Source organism: Molossus molossus, unplaced genomic scaffold (genome assembly GCF_014108415.1).
Source record: "Molossus molossus isolate mMolMol1 unplaced genomic scaffold, mMolMol1.p scaffold_m16_p_19, whole genome shotgun sequence".
Classification (NCBI taxonomy): Eukaryota; Metazoa; Chordata; class Mammalia; order Chiroptera; family Molossidae; genus Molossus; species Molossus molossus.
This window is the reverse complement of record NW_023425354.1, coordinates 48804250-48820335: the sequence shown is the minus strand read 5'-3', so window position 1 is coordinate 48820335 and position 16086 is coordinate 48804250. Positions and strand designations below refer to the sequence as shown.

At 53.3% G+C, this 16086-nt stretch overlaps 1 protein-coding gene across 2 annotated transcripts; it reads right to left on the bottom strand.

Annotated features, from left to right (window-relative positions):
- Positions 1 to 6366: 6366 nt before the first annotated feature.
- Positions 6367 to 16059, bottom strand: ARHGEF15 (Rho guanine nucleotide exchange factor 15). Of its 2 annotated transcripts, none has more exons than XM_036268695.1 (16): positions 15958 to 16059; positions 13426 to 14087; positions 12833 to 13165; positions 12532 to 12586; positions 11626 to 11684; positions 11325 to 11536; positions 11066 to 11226; positions 10735 to 10887; positions 10478 to 10607; positions 9076 to 9150; positions 8887 to 8979; positions 8640 to 8800; positions 8392 to 8544; positions 8166 to 8248; positions 7951 to 8055; positions 6367 to 6894 (listed from the first exon to the last, which is right to left on the bottom strand). In XM_036268695.1, the coding sequence occupies exons 2-16, from the start codon at positions 14036 to 14038 to the stop codon at positions 6743 to 6745; spliced, it is 2538 nt and encodes an 845-aa protein (XP_036124588.1). In that variant the 5' UTR covers positions 14039 to 14087; positions 15958 to 16059; the 3' UTR covers positions 6367 to 6742. The 2 variants fall into 2 exon arrangements, with proteins under 2 accessions (XP_036124588.1, XP_036124589.1); XM_036268696.1 differs by lacking the exon at positions 15958 to 16059 and adding an exon at positions 15449 to 15490.
- Positions 16060 to 16086: the final 27 nt, after the last annotated feature.

Below are 16086 nucleotides of genomic sequence, written 5' to 3'. Positions count from 1 at the left end.
TACTGGTCACTCCTTGATTGTCCACGTGGACTTGCTCTGCTTCCTACATGACACCCAGAAACAGTCCCACTCCAGGCCAGTACACATCAGTGTGGATCTCCTTTGCAGCAAGCTCCCAGGCTCCTGGCAATGTAGGATAATTCAGTGGCAAAATTCCCTCTCTTTTGCATCTGTAAAAGTATGCATCCTTCTTTCATGTGGGCCTGCTGGTGGTGGTATGTTCCTCAAACTCTAATGTGTGTGCTGATGACTTGGGTATCTCCGTAACATGTAGATGCCTCACCTGTAACAAGGTCCCAGGTGGTGCCCATGCTGCTGGTGTGAGGTCACACACTGAGTAGGAAGGCTGTAAAAGACACCCCCCCCCCCCGAATGTCTCTTAACCTAAAGGGTTTGGGCACACAGGAAAATGATGGACAGACCTGCTTATCAGTGTGTGTCCTGCTTGCCTGCCCCTGCCCCTGCCCCTGCCCGAAATGTCATTGCCTTTTATGTACCAACTGAACAGAAGTGGTAAGAAAAACAAATTGCTGCCAAAAAACAAAGCAAAAAAAAAAACAAAACTGCAAAATTAAGTGCTCTTTGAAAAGCAGTTAAAAGAATGAAAATATAAGCCACCGACTGAGAGAAAATGTTTTTTCTTGTTTTTTTCTTTTTTTTTTTTTTTATCCTCACCGGAGGACATTTTTCCAATTTTTGTACAGATAGAGTGAGAGGGAGAGAGAGAGAGAGAGAAACATCGACGTGAAAGGGACACATCGAGTGGCTGCCACCCGCACGACCAACCAGGGCCGGGGACAAACTGCAACCGAAGTATGTGCCCTTAGCAGGAACCGAACCCGGGTCTCTCGGGACCGCAGGCCAATGCTCTAACCGCTGAGCCAAACCGGCCAGGGCAGAAAATGTTTTTTCTTTAAATTTTTTTTCTTTATTGATTTTTTTTTTTAGAGAGAGAGGAAGGGAGAGAGAGAGATAGAAACATCAATGAGAGAACATCGACTGGCCACCTCCTGCATGGCCCCCACTGGGGATTTGGCCCACAACCTGTACATATGCCCTGGCTGGGAATGGAACGAACCAGCAACCTCTTGGTGTATGGGTTGATGCTCAACCACTGAGCCACACCAGCTGGGCAACCACCCAGTTTTTGTTTTGTTTTTTATCCTCACCCTAGGACATAGGACATAGACATTTTTCCATGTTCAGATAGAGTGGGAGGGAGAGAGAAAAACAGCAATATGAAAGGGAAACATCGAGTGGCTGCCTCCTGCACAACCCTAACCAGGGCCGGGGACAAAGAGCAACCTTAGCAGGTACTGAACCCGGGTCTCTCCAGACCGCAGGCCGATGCTCCAACCGCTGAGCCAAACTGGCCAGGGTGCAAACACTCACTTTTTAAAAGGCCAAAAGATTTGAACAGACACTTTACCAAAACAGATATTCAAGTGGCCAATAAGCACATGAAAAGATACTAAGCACCATTAGTCATTAGTGAAACACAAATTAAAACAGCAATGAAATACCACCCCACGCCTATTAGAATGGCAAAAAAAAAAAAAAAAAAAATCAAATAAAGTTATTTTTTCTGGGTTTTTACGTTGTTCATTTTGTCAGCTTTTAAAAATAAGTGATTTATTATTTTTATCATTCTAAATAAAAACTCACTTTTATACTTTTTTTAAATCCTTACCCAAGGATATTTTTTCCATTGCTTTTTAGAGAGAGTGGAAGGGAGGGAGGAAGGGTGGGAGAGAAATGTGGGGAGAGAGAAACATCATGTGAGAGATGACACATGGATTGGTTGCCTCCAGCACGTGCCCAACCCTCAGGGACCAAACCTGCAACCTGCCCTGGAATTTAACCCAAGACCCTTGGTCCAAGGAAAGATGCTCTAACCACTTAGAACACCAGCTAGGGTGCATTCTTATTCTTTTAAATATATTTTTATTGACTTTTAAGGCAGCGAGAGAGATAGAAATATCTATTTGAGAGAGAAACATCGATTGGCTGCACACCCCATATTCCGGATCGCGCCCACAACTAGGGCATGCGCCCTGTCAGGGAATTAAACCAGAACCTCTCAGTCCATGGGAACACGCTCAGTCCACTGAGCCACACCAGCGCGGCTGTATTTTTTCTTTAGAAGGTCCCCATAAAATCTTAATTTAACCTCAGCCCCTTCCCACACAAGGCAGCTTCAGATTTCCAATAGTAGATAGAGGGGAAAGATTTCAGAAGTGAAGGAGAGGGTGATTCCAGGGGCCTGGAGACAGGCAGGTGGGTAAGCAGAATAGTGGAAAGGACAAGGTATAAAACTGGAGGAGTAAGATGGGATTCCTGGTCGGATGTGGAGCAGTTTGGGTTTAAGCACTAAGGCAGGGTTAAGTTCCCAAAGACAGACGTTCTTGCAGAGAACGATTGAAAACGTCTGGCCCACCTCGGGTGCTCTGGAAGTGGGATCAACCAGCTAAACCCCTGCCCTGGACCTCAGGAAATTCCGGGCGACTTCGAGAGATCCGCGGATGAGTGGGGTAGGAGGAGCAGCGCCAGGAGGGCGCCCAGCCCCCGCCCGCACTGAGTGCGCGTCGGCGCGCAATTGTCCGCAGACGCGGAGCCTGCGCCTCAACATCTTAAGGATATCTCAGTGGGGACGGCCACCCCCAAGCCCTGCCTCGTGTGGGAGGCGGGCGCCGAGAACCAGTAGACCGAGCTCGGCCAGAAGACGTGCCAAGGCCTGGAGCTGGAAACCCAAGTAGCCCAGTAGGTCTGGGTCCACCGCCAACTGCGCCAGAGCGCAGCGGGGCGGGGAAGGGCGGAACCCGGTCTGGAGGCGGGGTCAGTCCAGGGGGCGGGGCCACAAAGGGCACCCAGGTTAGATCAGAAAGGAAACCTCCGGCGGTTGTTTCCCTTTGCTCGCTGTGCTCCGGTTGCTCTGGCCCAAGGCTCTCTCTGGCCACTGGAGGGTGGAGAGTCGATAGTTTGGAGAGGGCGTGCTGGGGAGCAAGGTCGGGCGGCCTTCGGGGATTCGTAAGGCTGGTGGAGAAACTGTCGGGAGACGTACCCCTGAACCCGATGGTTTGCCTGCCTGGGTAACTGGCCAACCCCGAAAGCAGGAACCAGTAGATACCCCGATAACTGAAGAGAGCCACGAGCCCTGCAAGGGAGGAGGAAGGAAAGAGAGAGAAGCTTTCAGGAATGGACAGAACCAGGCTGAAGGGCACTGAAAAGAATCTCAGGAATTCGACTGGAGGTCTGTGCAGCTAGGAGATGGCAGAGGGCTAGTGAGCAGGCTGTAGGGAAAGGGAGGAGACCTCTCATCCACCTGTTGCTTGCGGTCATGATTGCAACCCCCCTCAGCTCACTGGTAATAATGGCCACAATGATGTTGACCCAGAGGCCATAGAAGGGCCAGTGCAAGGAGAGGTCAGTGCCCTGTCCTATCTGCATTACCACCGACTTGCTATACATGGAGGCGACAAATACGAGCAAGACTGATGTGGAGAGAGCACATAATGACTTACAGAGAGAGAAACATTCCCAGTGGGGCCCCGCTTCCCCACCCTGTCCTTTCAGGCACCTCCCCCAGGCCTGAGACACACCTGTGCCTTTCTGAAGCCTGTGAAAATATGAGTTTCTTCCACCTCCCCAGCATGCTCGAGTGCGAAGGAATGGAGTAATGGCAGCTCCAGGACTCCCCAAATGGGTCAGTGAACCTCTCTACCACCTGGGACATTTGTACTGACCCCTACCACTCCCACCACCATGCCTGGGATTCCAGACAGGGCAGCACTGAGAGACTTCTCCTCCCATGAACCCTCCTCCCACACCTACGAGGAAGTTGAAGAAGGTGACTCAGAGGGGCAAGAAGAGTGAGGAGCAACACAGGATGGAGAGGAGGATGGACACCAGCAGGAGGTAGTACAGGGCTATGACAGAGAGGTAGACACCTGGTGGAGGTGTGCAGGAGTATGTGTGTTGGGGGATCCATGATTCACCAAGTTACCTACAGCCATCTGTACCACCCCCATCATTCACGCGCGCGCGCGCGCGCACACACACACACACACTCTTCCTTACCTTAGCACCATCCCTTCTCCCATCCACTTTCTCCACACTCATGGCGGCCTCACTGCCCCACATCCACCCCTTTTCCACATAGCTGTGCTTCATGCCCCTCAGTCCTCTCTGACAGGTCTGCAGAACGCACACCCCTCCCAGACTGCACACACTCACATAGGTCACCCAAAAATGGAAAGGGGGTCTCTAAGATAACAACCATGACAGTCCCCTTTTCTTCCTGTCTTTTCAGTCTCTTCTGGAACATGTGGTTGTATTTTATGTGCCTTTACATCCCCAAAACAACTCTCATCTGGTCTTTGTCTTCCCATTATCTCATTATTAGAACATTTGATGTGGAGCATGGGGGCTTCCTTAGTGGCAGGACTCAGGGAGGGGTTGAGGAGCTGGGAAGGAACTTATACTGGACCCATATGTAGTTTTATGTGGACCTCTGGATGTCTGTCTGTTTCTCTGGGTATCTCAGAGAGAGGGGGAGTTTGGTGGAGAAGGCCTCCCCCAACCAGGAAACTTGAAAGAGCACATATACCTCTCCACCACCACTACCTTCTTTTTCTGAACTTCATTCCCCTTGTTGCCATCCCTGGAATGCTCTTTGCCCAGATCTTCCCAGGACTGCTTCCTTCTTGTCACTGGGTCTAATGTTACCTCCAGGATTTTCCCCAGAGCCCCCTCCCCCCCACACACACACACAGTATTCTGTATCACATAGCCTTTGCTGTATGAAGATAGCTCTCATTGCTACCTGATTTTATCGTACTTATTAAATTGTTTACAATTGGTAATTGTTCTCTCCATCTGCCTCCTGCCCCCAGAATGTAGGCTCCTTGAGGACAAGTTCCTTATTTTTTTCATCTCTGTATCCCCAGATCCTAGAACAGTGCTTGTCACATAGAAGGCACTCAACAAATAGGTGTAGAATTGATCGAATTAAACACAGAGATGCTTGACTGGTCAGGAAAGACCTTTATTGCTGACTGCCCTTTTTGTCCTGCTCCCTACATCTTCATCCACGGCTAGAGCCCCACCATACCGGGCCCTGCCTGTCTTCTTCCCTAACGTGCAGGAGCCCTCCACCCCAGCATCTACAAATCCACCACCATCACATCTTTAGATCCCTGGGCAGCTATGAGTGGGCCCACACGCTGGGGCCTTGTGCCTGGTCTCCAAGCCCAGTTCCCAGAACTGACCTCTGCTGTCCAAGAATTCCTTTTCAACCAGCCCCACCCACCTTATAAAGCCATCTCTGGAAGCCACTGTTCCTTTAAGCACACAGTCCCCTGAAGAGCCTTAATACAGCTCCACCAATATTTATTGAGGGTTTCTCAAATGCCAGGCACTATGCTGCGTGAATCTCCAAAGTCATAGACATGCCAAATGCCAGTGCCTTTCTCCCTCTGAGTCTCCCAGAGTTCCTGCACCTCCTGTGGTCAGCGTGGCAGTTTCCGTCCTGAGCAAGTTGCTACGCGTGAGTTGAAGGGAAGGTGGGATAGCCTAGCTCAGGGAAGGCCTTGTGCCAGACCTGGGCCCACTCGCCAGCAACTGCCTGCTCCACTCTCTCTCCGTCCCTCACCTCCTTCTGGTATCAAGTGGGGGCAGTTTCTCATCCGGAAGCAGATGCTCTGGATGGGGTGGGGCAGCAACACTGCTCTCCATTTTCTGTCCGATGCTTGGCCCCGTGTTTCTGTGAGAGGACCAGGAGGAAGGCAAGAAAGCCCAGGAGGCTCACCAGCTGGCCCATGATCCACAGCTTCCGTTTCTTCACCCAAACCTAAGGTCCAGAGTTGGTCTGAAGCCCAAGGCTGAGGCTGGAAGCTGATTATAGTTCAGCTGGGGGATTTTCCAGCAAAGATTATGGGCACCAAGCTTTGATGCAAGGAGAAGGGCTTGTGGGCTTCAGGAGGCCTCGGGCCCCAGCTACTGGCCATCTTCAGTCCTTTGGGCTCTTCTGCCAGGTTGCTTGTCTGCTCCATAACATCACCCTCCAATGGCTGTGGAACTCTGGCCTCCAAGAGGCCTAGGTACCAGGGCTCTCATCCCCAGCTCTGGCCTCTGGCTGCCAAGCCATGCCCAGCTCATTCTCCTCTGACACTCGGACCTAGTGTCCTTCTCAGAGAGAATAACAGTTGAAATGGGTGCTGAGGGAAGAAATGGGCAGTCAATCATCTGGAAGGGACAAAATCACACACATACCACACTCCCACACTCAGCAGACACACACACACACACACACACACACACATATTGAGAAACACTCTGGATTCTTCTAGAAGAGAAAAAGTGGCTTGAAAGGACATAGGAGGTGCCCTGAGAATGAAATTTAATACTTTCTAGACCCAAAGGGCAGGACTGGTTGTGGGTGTAGAACCAAGCAGGGTCACTACTGATCTCTTGGGTCCAGATCAGCCAGCTCAGCACCCATTAGTGGCTCAGCACTAAGCTTCTGTCTCTATTGGCAACACACTCAAACCATCCTCATTCTCCCTTATTGCCTGGGCTCAGGCAACCCTGTTTTCATTGGCTGCCTTGTCCTGAAGCTTGGTCCCTATTGGTTGCCACTAGAGGTAGTGTTTCCACTGACAGCGAATCCAATAGATGGATGAGTTTTGTCCTCTCTGTGCCACGCTGCCAGCTATCCCAGCCTTTGCCTCCTTCCCAGCATGCATTAGGGTTGGGGGGCACTGGGGGTTCCTGAAGAGGGTCCAACAGTCTCAAGAAGCTTCTGGTGCTGGCGAAGGTGCCTCCTCCTTTCGTGTTCCCCAGTGACTTCACACACCAGCTGGGCAGGGAAGGCCCCAGGAAGCCCCTTCAGCCAGCCTGGAGAAAGAGAGATGGGCCCAAGAGGAGCCAGGGAAAGGGACGGGTCAGGAGGGAAAGGAAGCACCATGGGCTCTAATGCCTGAGAGCCATGGTGAGTGTAGGAATTAGTAGAGAACCTGGAGCATTGGTAGAAAGGCCATTGGAGGTGAAGGTGACAGTAGCATCAAAGAGGGTCAAGGTCGCCCTGGGCAGTTTTGCCAGTTGGTTAGAGCATCAGCCTATGGACCAGAGAGTCCCAGGTTTGGTTCCTGCTAAGGGCATGAACCTCGGTTGCAGTTTGGTCCCTGGCCCCGGTTGGGGTGGTGTGAGTGGCGACCAGTTGATGTGTCTCTCTCACATTGATATCTCTCTCTCTCTCTCTCTCTCTCTCTCTCTCTCTCTCTCTCTCTCTCTCTCTCTTCCCCCCTCTCTCCCTCTTGCTCTATCTGAAGATAAATGCAAAAAAAAAAAAAAAAAAAAGAGGGACACTTCTCTGCCAAGCCCCTCAGTGGCTGCTCATCGCTGCTCATCTCAGAGTGGGAGCCAGAATCCTTACAGGGATCTATGAGGAGCCACATGATCTGTTCCCTCTTATCTCTATGACCTCATCTGTTTTTCTCCCTTCTCCTCACTCCCTCTAGCCTTACTTGCCCCCTTACTGTTTCCTCAAACACACCAACCACGGTGCCTTTGCACTGACTCTTGTCTCTGACTGGAATATTCTTCCTCTAGATGCCACGTGCCTAAATTCCTCACCTCCATCAAGTCATTGCTAACATTCTGCCTCTTCATGGAGGTCCACCTCAACCTCCCTACTTAATCTTGTAACCCACCCAACCCCAGGAATCCTGACCTCCTCGACTGCTGCACTTTTGTTTTTCCATAGCACTCAATCACCTTCAGACATGCTGTATATCATTTTCTTATTTATCTTGTTTATTCTTTGTTTCTCCTCTACTAGAATGTACACACAAGAATATCTGTGTGTTTGGGTCACAGTTCCTAGAACAGAGAAAGCACCTCATAGGCACTTGATAAATATTTATTGAATGAAGAAATAAAAGAATCTCTCACCTTCGGGGCTCTTGTGCAGATGCTTTGGGGGAGCCCTGGACTCGAGACTCTGTCCCTCAGTCTTGGCTGGTGCAGAAGTCTCTGAACACAGATCCTGGGAACAGTCTGGTTGGGGTTGGGTGACATTACAGCAGGATCAAGACTCGATTTAGCTTCTCCCTCTACTCCCCTTAAGACTCACTTTTCCTTCCCTCCTCCTTCTAGGGGTTACTCACCACAGTCCTCATAGATGGTGTCTGGGGAGCAGGGAAGGGGCCCTGGGGTGGGGAAGGCTCCCAGCCAGCGCTGCATGTCTGATCTGGTGGGACACAGGGAGGGTCAGAATTGGCCAAGGAGATCTTACAGGGGGTTAGGCAGGGACCACAGAGAGGAGAGACTGGGGAGGAGCGTGGTAGGCTCTGGGAGGTCAGGTGAAGGTCCCCTTTAGGAGACACAACTTACAGGGATGAAGCTTGGAGAAGCCGGTGGGTGGGGCGACCCTGGTGGTTGCTGAGAAGGGAGAGGCGGAAAGTAGGAGGTCCAGATGGGTCTGGAACCTGCTGGGCCTGGACCAGGGAGCGATGGGCATAGTCCAGCACCTGTAGCCGCTGCCCACTGCCCAGGGAAGAGGAAGTTCATTGGGAGAGCAGAAGTCCAGCTGGATTCCTCCTCCTACCCCTGCCTGGGCTCCCACCCTCCCTGAGACCCACCTCTTGGGCTGAGTGATGAGCAGCAGGTCACTAAAGAGCAGCAGGCAGAGGGGAGTGAAGCGGGGGCGTGAGGTGAAGAGCACGCCCCCCCTCCGGCACCCTAACTCCGTCAGCTCCCCCTGCAACTCCAGGCGCCTTGACCAGGAGACCAGGGGCAGGGCCTGGGAGGAAGCAGGGAGGAGGTTCTGGCTTCTTCATAGCAACACCACGGGGAATGGGAAGGTGGGGAGTCGGGGCAGAGACTAACCTTGACTTTGTGGAAGCGCAGCCTCTGGGTGAGCCGGATCAGCTCCTCAGTCTGCTTCATGCGCCCCACCTCAGCACTGCAGCGCTCAATGATCTGGGTAAGGGGAGCTGAGTCACCCATCCCTGCTCCCCTCCCTCTCCCCTTCCTCCCTCTGCACCTCCCCATGCCTCAGTATTCCCCACTGCCCACCTTACTGATAGCACCCAGGGCCCTCTGGGCATTCTCCTGGCGGCTGGACCCCTCCTCTGTCTGGTGCAGGATATTCTGAGGACAAGGAGGAAGGGTGACTGGGCCCCTGCTCTGCAGCCCTGGGATTCAGAGGGGCTGCACCTCAGAGGACTCTTGCCTGGCTTGGCAAAATGCTCAATTTGGGGTTCACAGGGCTGAGGAACCAGTCTCAATAAGGCTGAGAGACCTCACCACTCATCGTCTGCCTAACCCTGAGCAAGTCTCATTACCTCTCTGAGCCTCGGTTTCCGCATCTGTAAAATGGGGAAGGTACCCACCTAGCCTGCCAATAGCACCATTGTGAGGATTCAGCAAGGTAACATATGTGAAGTACTTAACATAATCCTTGGCACATAGTAAATGCTGAAAAGAAAGTTGCTATTATTTAATAATTATTAACCACAACTATTAGTAAAAACAGTATAGCAGTGGTTAAGAGTGCCTGGAATTAAAATCTGTCTCTACCAATTATTATCTGGATAACCTGGGACAAGTTATTTAACCTCTGTGCCTCAGTTTCCTCATCTATAAAGTGGGGTAGTAACAGTTCCTACCCTCATATAGACATTGGAAAGGTTACATGGGCAGAACCATGCCGAGGACTGAGCACTCGACAGTGGTTTAACTATTATGGTTATGATTATAATGGTTTTGCATATACTGGGGCATATGAAACTGAATAAGACATAAAAATGCTGCTCATCTACTCGAGAACGAGAACTCTTCTCATTGAGATCCCCATATTGGGTGACCTGGTTTAGGGAGAAGATTCTGTTCTGCCATAGAAAAGTGTTTCTCAGCCTTTTTTATTTGATTTATTACTATTCAATATCACTCTGCAAGGAGCCTTTAAAAAAAATTAATGCCACAGATATGCTGTATATCTTTTATGTACCATGGCTCTTTGAAGTACCACAACCACTGGAATATTTAAGATATTTTTTCCTCCCAAAGAATGAGCTTTTGCCTTCTTAGGGGTGATGCCACCCCCACTGGGGAGGCATGCAGTAAAAGATACAGCTAAGGAGACCTGAAAGACCAGGCACCACATTTCCCCTGAGACCCAAAGAGAGAAAGGGCTTAGCCCAAGCTAGTCAGCGAGGTTGTGGCGGCGGAGCCAAGTCTGGAACTCCTGTCTTTAGCCAGGGGTTCAGTTCCTACACCCAAATTGCTCCTTGAGACATTTGGTTAGCTCCAGGCAAGGTTTGGTTGGCCAGGGACTTAGAGGCCCAGGTGAGGAGGTCTGACTTAAGGAACCTGTGTTCATGGTGGGGTGGGAGATGGTGATGGCCAGGCAGGAGCCCCCTGGGAGAGTTCTCCAACATGGTTGGTGGGCAGAAAGGGCCCCAGGCCAAGAGGGTACCTGCAGCAGCATGCGGAGCCGTGTGATGCGCTGAAAGGGCAGCAGCAGGAAGGAGGGCAGGGGGAGCCGCTCACACTTGGGGAGGCTCTGCAGCCGGCGAAGCTCCGCGGAGAAGCGCACATTTGTGTCCCTGCAGAAGCAGGCCCAGGTGGCTTGCGTTGGCCTTGAGGCTGATCGCCCAGCCTGCCCTGGTCTAGACCCTTGCTCCCCAGCTTTTCCCACGCTTTTGACCTGGCCCCCGCCTCTGAGACACTCACATAAGACGGCTGTAGGTCTCCTCCTGATACTGCTGGTTGCGCACATAATCCACATACACCGAGAAAGGACCCACGGCGTGGGCATGCACCACGTCACAAAGGTCGTTGATGTGGGGAGAAGCGCGTACTCGGGACAGTAATGCTCCTAGAAACCTGAAGGGGTGGGGGAACAACCAGTGAAGGGGGGCAGAGAGCCGTGTGTCCTGGGTTCTTGAGGGAAGAGCTGGGCACTAACTGGGCCTGTGGAAGGGAGGCCCTGGAACAGGGAGAAAGTTAAGGGGTGCTCAGGAGCCTGAGGCCTGGTTTGCTCAGAGGGTCGAACCCCACTGACCGCTTGCTGACTTCCTGGACTCTCTGCACATTGGAGAAGAGGGTGTGGTGATCCCGGGGGGTGAGCGTGTCCCGGAGAGCCTGGCTCAGCACAAAGGTGTCCGTCAATAGCTGCAGGGAGCGCAGGTAGGAGGCCTCGGATGTCACCACCTCAAACAGGCTCTGAGGAGAAAGGGCAGGGTGGATGTGGAAAGCCCATTTCCCAGCCAGCCCAGGGCCCAGGTCAACTCCTGCCCTTGGCCAGACCCCAGGTATGCCACCTCCTGCATGCGCCTCTCCTGGGGGCTGAGGGTGTCCAGGAGGCCACTGGCTCGCACGGCTGGAAGCTCCTGCCACAGAGTGTTCCGAGGGCCAGGGAGCCGGGCGAAGGTGGGAGCTTCTCCAGGACTTGTCGGAGAGGGACACCCGTCCTCACTGACGCCCCACAGCTCCTCTGATAGCACGGCTGCTCGGTAGGTCTGGTACAGGGGTTCTAGAGAGCAGATGTAGCACAGCAGGGAAGTCCAGTGGCCCAGAACCACGCCCCACCTGATGGTCAACAGGGACCCCCCAGGCCCTCACCATCCTGCAGGGGCAGCTCCCAGTTCTGCTCCTTCAGCTCCTCCAGGCCCTCCTCATGCCTGTGGAGAGAAAAAGGGATGGAGTCCCCCAGAGGCACCCCTGTTGCACACCTCCAGGGGTGCTCTCCACAGGATAGTGAAAGGTTGTGTGCTCCCCAGACCAAACCCCAGATAGTTTTTATGTGCCCATTGTATGGGAGGCCCTGAACTAAGCAGGCTCCATCTACTGTTATCTCAAGGACTGCGTACCAGAGACTTCCACGTCTTTATCTCCATCCCTCTCACATAGCAGTCACCCTCTGAAATGTCCTCTCTGTGCCTCAGTGAGATCAACAAGATCAAACCCAAATGCTTATACCTCCCCTTCACCCGCAGCTCTGCCTGTCTTGTTCTGGTTATCAGCACCACCTCATACCTATTCGCCCAAGCTAAACACCCAGGAGAATAAACACCAGTAAATGCTTATTGAATGAATGAATGGGCTCAGATTTACTCTGATAATGGTGGTAATCTAAGATCATTGACAAGCCCAGATGACATAGACGAGATGTTCAAGATGTTCGTGGTTGCCAAATAGACTTGCAGACAATAATTGCAGTAGAGGCTTCAGGTGGGGGAACTAAAATGAAGCACTTGCTAGGGGGCCGACTCTTTACCAGTGTTATACCCAACAACAAAGTCATTGGTATGCTTACCCCCATTTCACAGAGGACCCCGAGACCCAGAAAGGTTAAGTGACTTAACATAAGGTCACAAAGCTGATAAGGGACAGAGCTGGGATTGGAAACCAGGGCTGCTTGTCTCTAGAGCCCCAGGCCTTCTTCATTCCACCTCTGTGGAGGTGGGACTCAGCAGGACCTGACTGAGTCTGCCCTCAGGTAGGAGTAAGCGTAGGGGTGTTTGGCACCTGCCCTCCATGGTTGCGGGAGCAGCATTCTGAGGAGCTTCATCCGGACTGTTCTCTAGAGGGAAAACCCAGAGGGAAGAGAATAAATCTCCGAGATCCCCAGCCTAGGACTCCTGATTCCTGCCCCAGCAGAGACTGTTACCATAAAAACTACAACTCCCATAAGCCCTAGAGCAGCAGCTTGTGGAGGAACAAAAACAGCTCTGGACCTACTGGGGGTTGTAGTTGGTTAATTTTTAGATCACTTTACCTCCACCCCTTCCCTTCTCAGCCAAAGAATCCGCGCCCCCAGGCCCTGTACCTGTTTGGAGTCCGTCTCCAGAGGGCAGATCGAGATCTGGCTGTGGGGTGTCCCCAGAGACAGTGGCATCCTGCCTGGCCCGAGTTGGTTTGGGGGGTTTGAGAGGTGGCAGGAGTTTGCGCTCAGCAGTGGAGCGGTAGGACGTGAGGACCACTGAGGGGTGACTGATGCTGGGAGGGTTGGGGCGGGAGCGGGAGGTTCGCAGAGGGGAGGCTCTGCAGAGGGCCCTGGGACCATCCTCATAGCCCCCCGCAGGGACCCATCGGAGCTCCAGGCCAGGCCGGGTTACATGACAGACACAGGGGCAGGAGGGAGGGCAGGCCTGGGCAGCATCTGTGGGAGACATGGTGTCCTAAGGAAAAGACCCTTGGGGCTGGGCCCCACCCTGCCCAGCAGATGGAACATGGTCCAGCCCCAGGCATCTACTCTTCAACACTGACTCTTTTCAAACTCCCAGAATTGTGGAAATCAGATCTTCCAAACATAAAATCCATTTTTGAAAAGGTAGCCCCTGAAAGTACCCAGCCTTAAAGCATTGAAAACATAAACAGGAGAGCTTGATTGAGCCCACCCTAGCCCCATGAAGTGCTTACCCGCAACACCATTCTCCTGAGATCCCCTTTTCGTGAGGCTGCCTTGGGAAGTCTCTCTCTCCCCATTCACATCCACTCCCCCTTGGGGGGCTGGCTCCAGGGCATCTGCAGCCTGGACCCTGCCTTCAGCCCCCCATTCAAATTTGCCAGCCAGTCTTCGCACAGTGCCTGGGGCAGAGGCAGAGCCATCCTGGGCTGGGACATGGGGGGCTGCTTGGGGTAGAGGCAGAAGTATGCGGGGTGACCCAGAGGGCTTGGGTGGGGGCACTGGAGACCTGGGAGCAGGTTCTGGGGAGATGGAGCGCCGGGACACTGGACTGGGGCTACTGGAAGGTGAGTCTGGGGAATTCTGGGAGTCGAGGCTGGCTTTAGAAGCCGAAGGGGGCAGAAGGGCAGGGGGCTTGAGGGAAGATGCTGGGGGTTCCCAAAAGATAGGGGTGCACATTGGGGATGGGGCATCATTGGAGGTGACAGAAGGTTCTTGAGGAGAGGAGCCATTGTGGGGGGGCCCTGGGGACTGGGCAGCCCGAGGTCGAGAGGGGGGACGGGGGCGGATGATCCGAGGGGGCTTCTGGGTAGGGGGTGTTGCTATAGGAAGAGACTGGTCTGACATCTTCCTTTGAGCTCTTCAAAGGAGTGGGGTGCTCTGCTGGAGTCATCCCCTGAGGAAGAGGGAGAAAGAGACCTTAGTGTCGCCCCTGGCCTGCCATGGATAGACTGAAGCCTCTGAGCAGAAATCGTTTGCCAGCAAAGCGGCGGTGATTGTGGAGTCAGGAGGCAAGGTTGGCGCCCTCCCCCTCCTTCCTTCTCATTTCCAGTCTTCTCTCCACCTCCCAACCCCTCCTCATTCCTGAGGCCCCTCAACCCTCCCAGGCAGCCTCTCTGGGCCCTCCCAGCCTCCCTTTCTCTCTGTCTTTTGGCTTCTGCTGCCAGTGAGGCTGGAGGAAGACAGTGAGGCTAGGGTGGGGGTGCCTCAGTAGAGACCCAAGTCGGGGGAGAGGGTACAAGAGAACTGGGTCAGTAAAGGGATTTAGTTTGCCCATAAAGTCACAACACATCTGCTTGACGAATTGTGTTGTATGTCTATATGTATGTGTGTTGTGAAGGTTTGTGAGTGGGGGTAGCGTGTGTGAGTGCTGTTTCTAGTGCTATATGAAAGGGGTGTTGTGTGATGTGTCTCGAGAGTGTGTTTGGTATGTACTTACTGGGTGGGTATGCAGTGGGAGAGTGGAGTGTACGGTGTATGGTGCGTGGTGGGAGAGGGGCACAAGGGTTTATGTGCTACGTGCTGTCTGTGTAGGGATCCTCGTAGCGTGTGTGCCTGGGCTGAGAGGCATGCCTCACTATTTCCCGGCTCCAGCGGGCCCTCCTCCCCCCATTTCCCAGTTCCTCTCTCCGGACTCTCCCTTTCCGGATTATTTTTAGTCTCCTTTTCCTGCCTTAAAGATTCCTGGAGCCTCTGACCCCAAGAGACCAGGAAGCCCCGGACGTGATCTCTCCTGCCCCATCCTCTTATCCCTGCCTGCCCCCATCCTGCCATCTGTCACAGAGGAAGAGGCCCCAGTCGAAGCCTGAGTCCTGTCAGGATGCCTGAAGGGTGGTGAGGGGACCAGACTGAAGGCAAGAACAAATGGAGCCAGAACCTGAGGACCTGGGCTTCACTTCCTCCCTCTGGGAAGGATGCTGTAGTCCTGAGAAGACTGCAGGGCTGGGAGACAGGGGTGACCCCAATTCCCTTCAGGAGTCAACAAGAGAGTCAGAGCTCTCCAGGCCCCAGATTGGGTCCTTAAGAAATGAGGCAGGTGGGGGCTGTAGCAGCTCAGTGGCCTCTGCATCCTGGCAGGAAACCCCTTATCAAAATGACCCCGGCAGTGGCCTCCCTAGCTGGCCAGCTCCTCCCCAGCTTTGCCCCGCTAGGGGGTCCCACTCCTCTGCTCAGGTGCCTTTGTTTATTGTTTACTTCGGTTCCCACCCCCCACACAAGCCTCTCACAGGGACCCAGGTATTGGGCCCAAGCACTCACCCTTGTGTCCTCTCCACTCTCAGTCACCTCCTAGGGCTGAGTGAGTAGGAGCAGGAAACAGGAATCAAATCCTCCTCCCAACCGGACGCCCCCCCAACCACACCACACTCCACATGCGCACACCGGGGCTCTGGAAGATGTGATGGACCCCATGCCCTGGGTTTCTGAGGTTAACAGGGTCTGGGGAAAGGCTAACACCTGAGTGTGGACAGCAGGCTAGTCTGTATGTGTGTGTTCTGTCTGCATCGCTGGGCCGGAGCTGGACAGGGGTGGGGTGAGGATGGGGTGAAAATGGCACAGGGCTGGGCTGACAGGACACCTCTGTTCAGCCAAGGGATGTGTGTGCTCTCTTCCTCAGCAGTCTGACCATCTCCCACACCTCACCCGACTGCCAGTCCCTTTAGCTTCCAGCCTGTTTCCCTGAGTGAGAGCCAGCCTTCTGTTTCACCAAGGGACCCCCTCCCCAGGTTTCTCCCACCCTAACTCTGCAGTAGCCCCCCTGAATTTACCTTTATCTTTTTGGAAGCGGTTTGTATTTTCAGCCTGTCCTGCCTGCTCCTTGGAGCAAGGAGTGCGGGGCCAGGTCTCCGAGTGCCTGTTCCTGTGTTTCTGGGGCGGGAACTGAGGGCCCAGATTGA

Bases quoted from the DNA above. Each gene is read 5' to 3' on its own strand.
- ARHGEF15 (XM_036268695.1), bottom strand. From the start codon at position 14,038: ATGTCAGACCAGTCTCTTCCTATAGCAACACCCCCTACCCAGAAGCCC. The intron at 8,056-8,165 runs GTGAGTAACCCC...AACCCCAACCAG, and splicing joins CACCATCTATGAGGACTGTG to ACTGTTCCCAGGATCTGTGT. The intron at 6,895-7,950 runs GTGAGAGATTCT...CTCTTTCTCCAG, and splicing joins TCTGCACAAGAGCCCCGAAG to GCTGGCTGAAGGGGCTTCCT.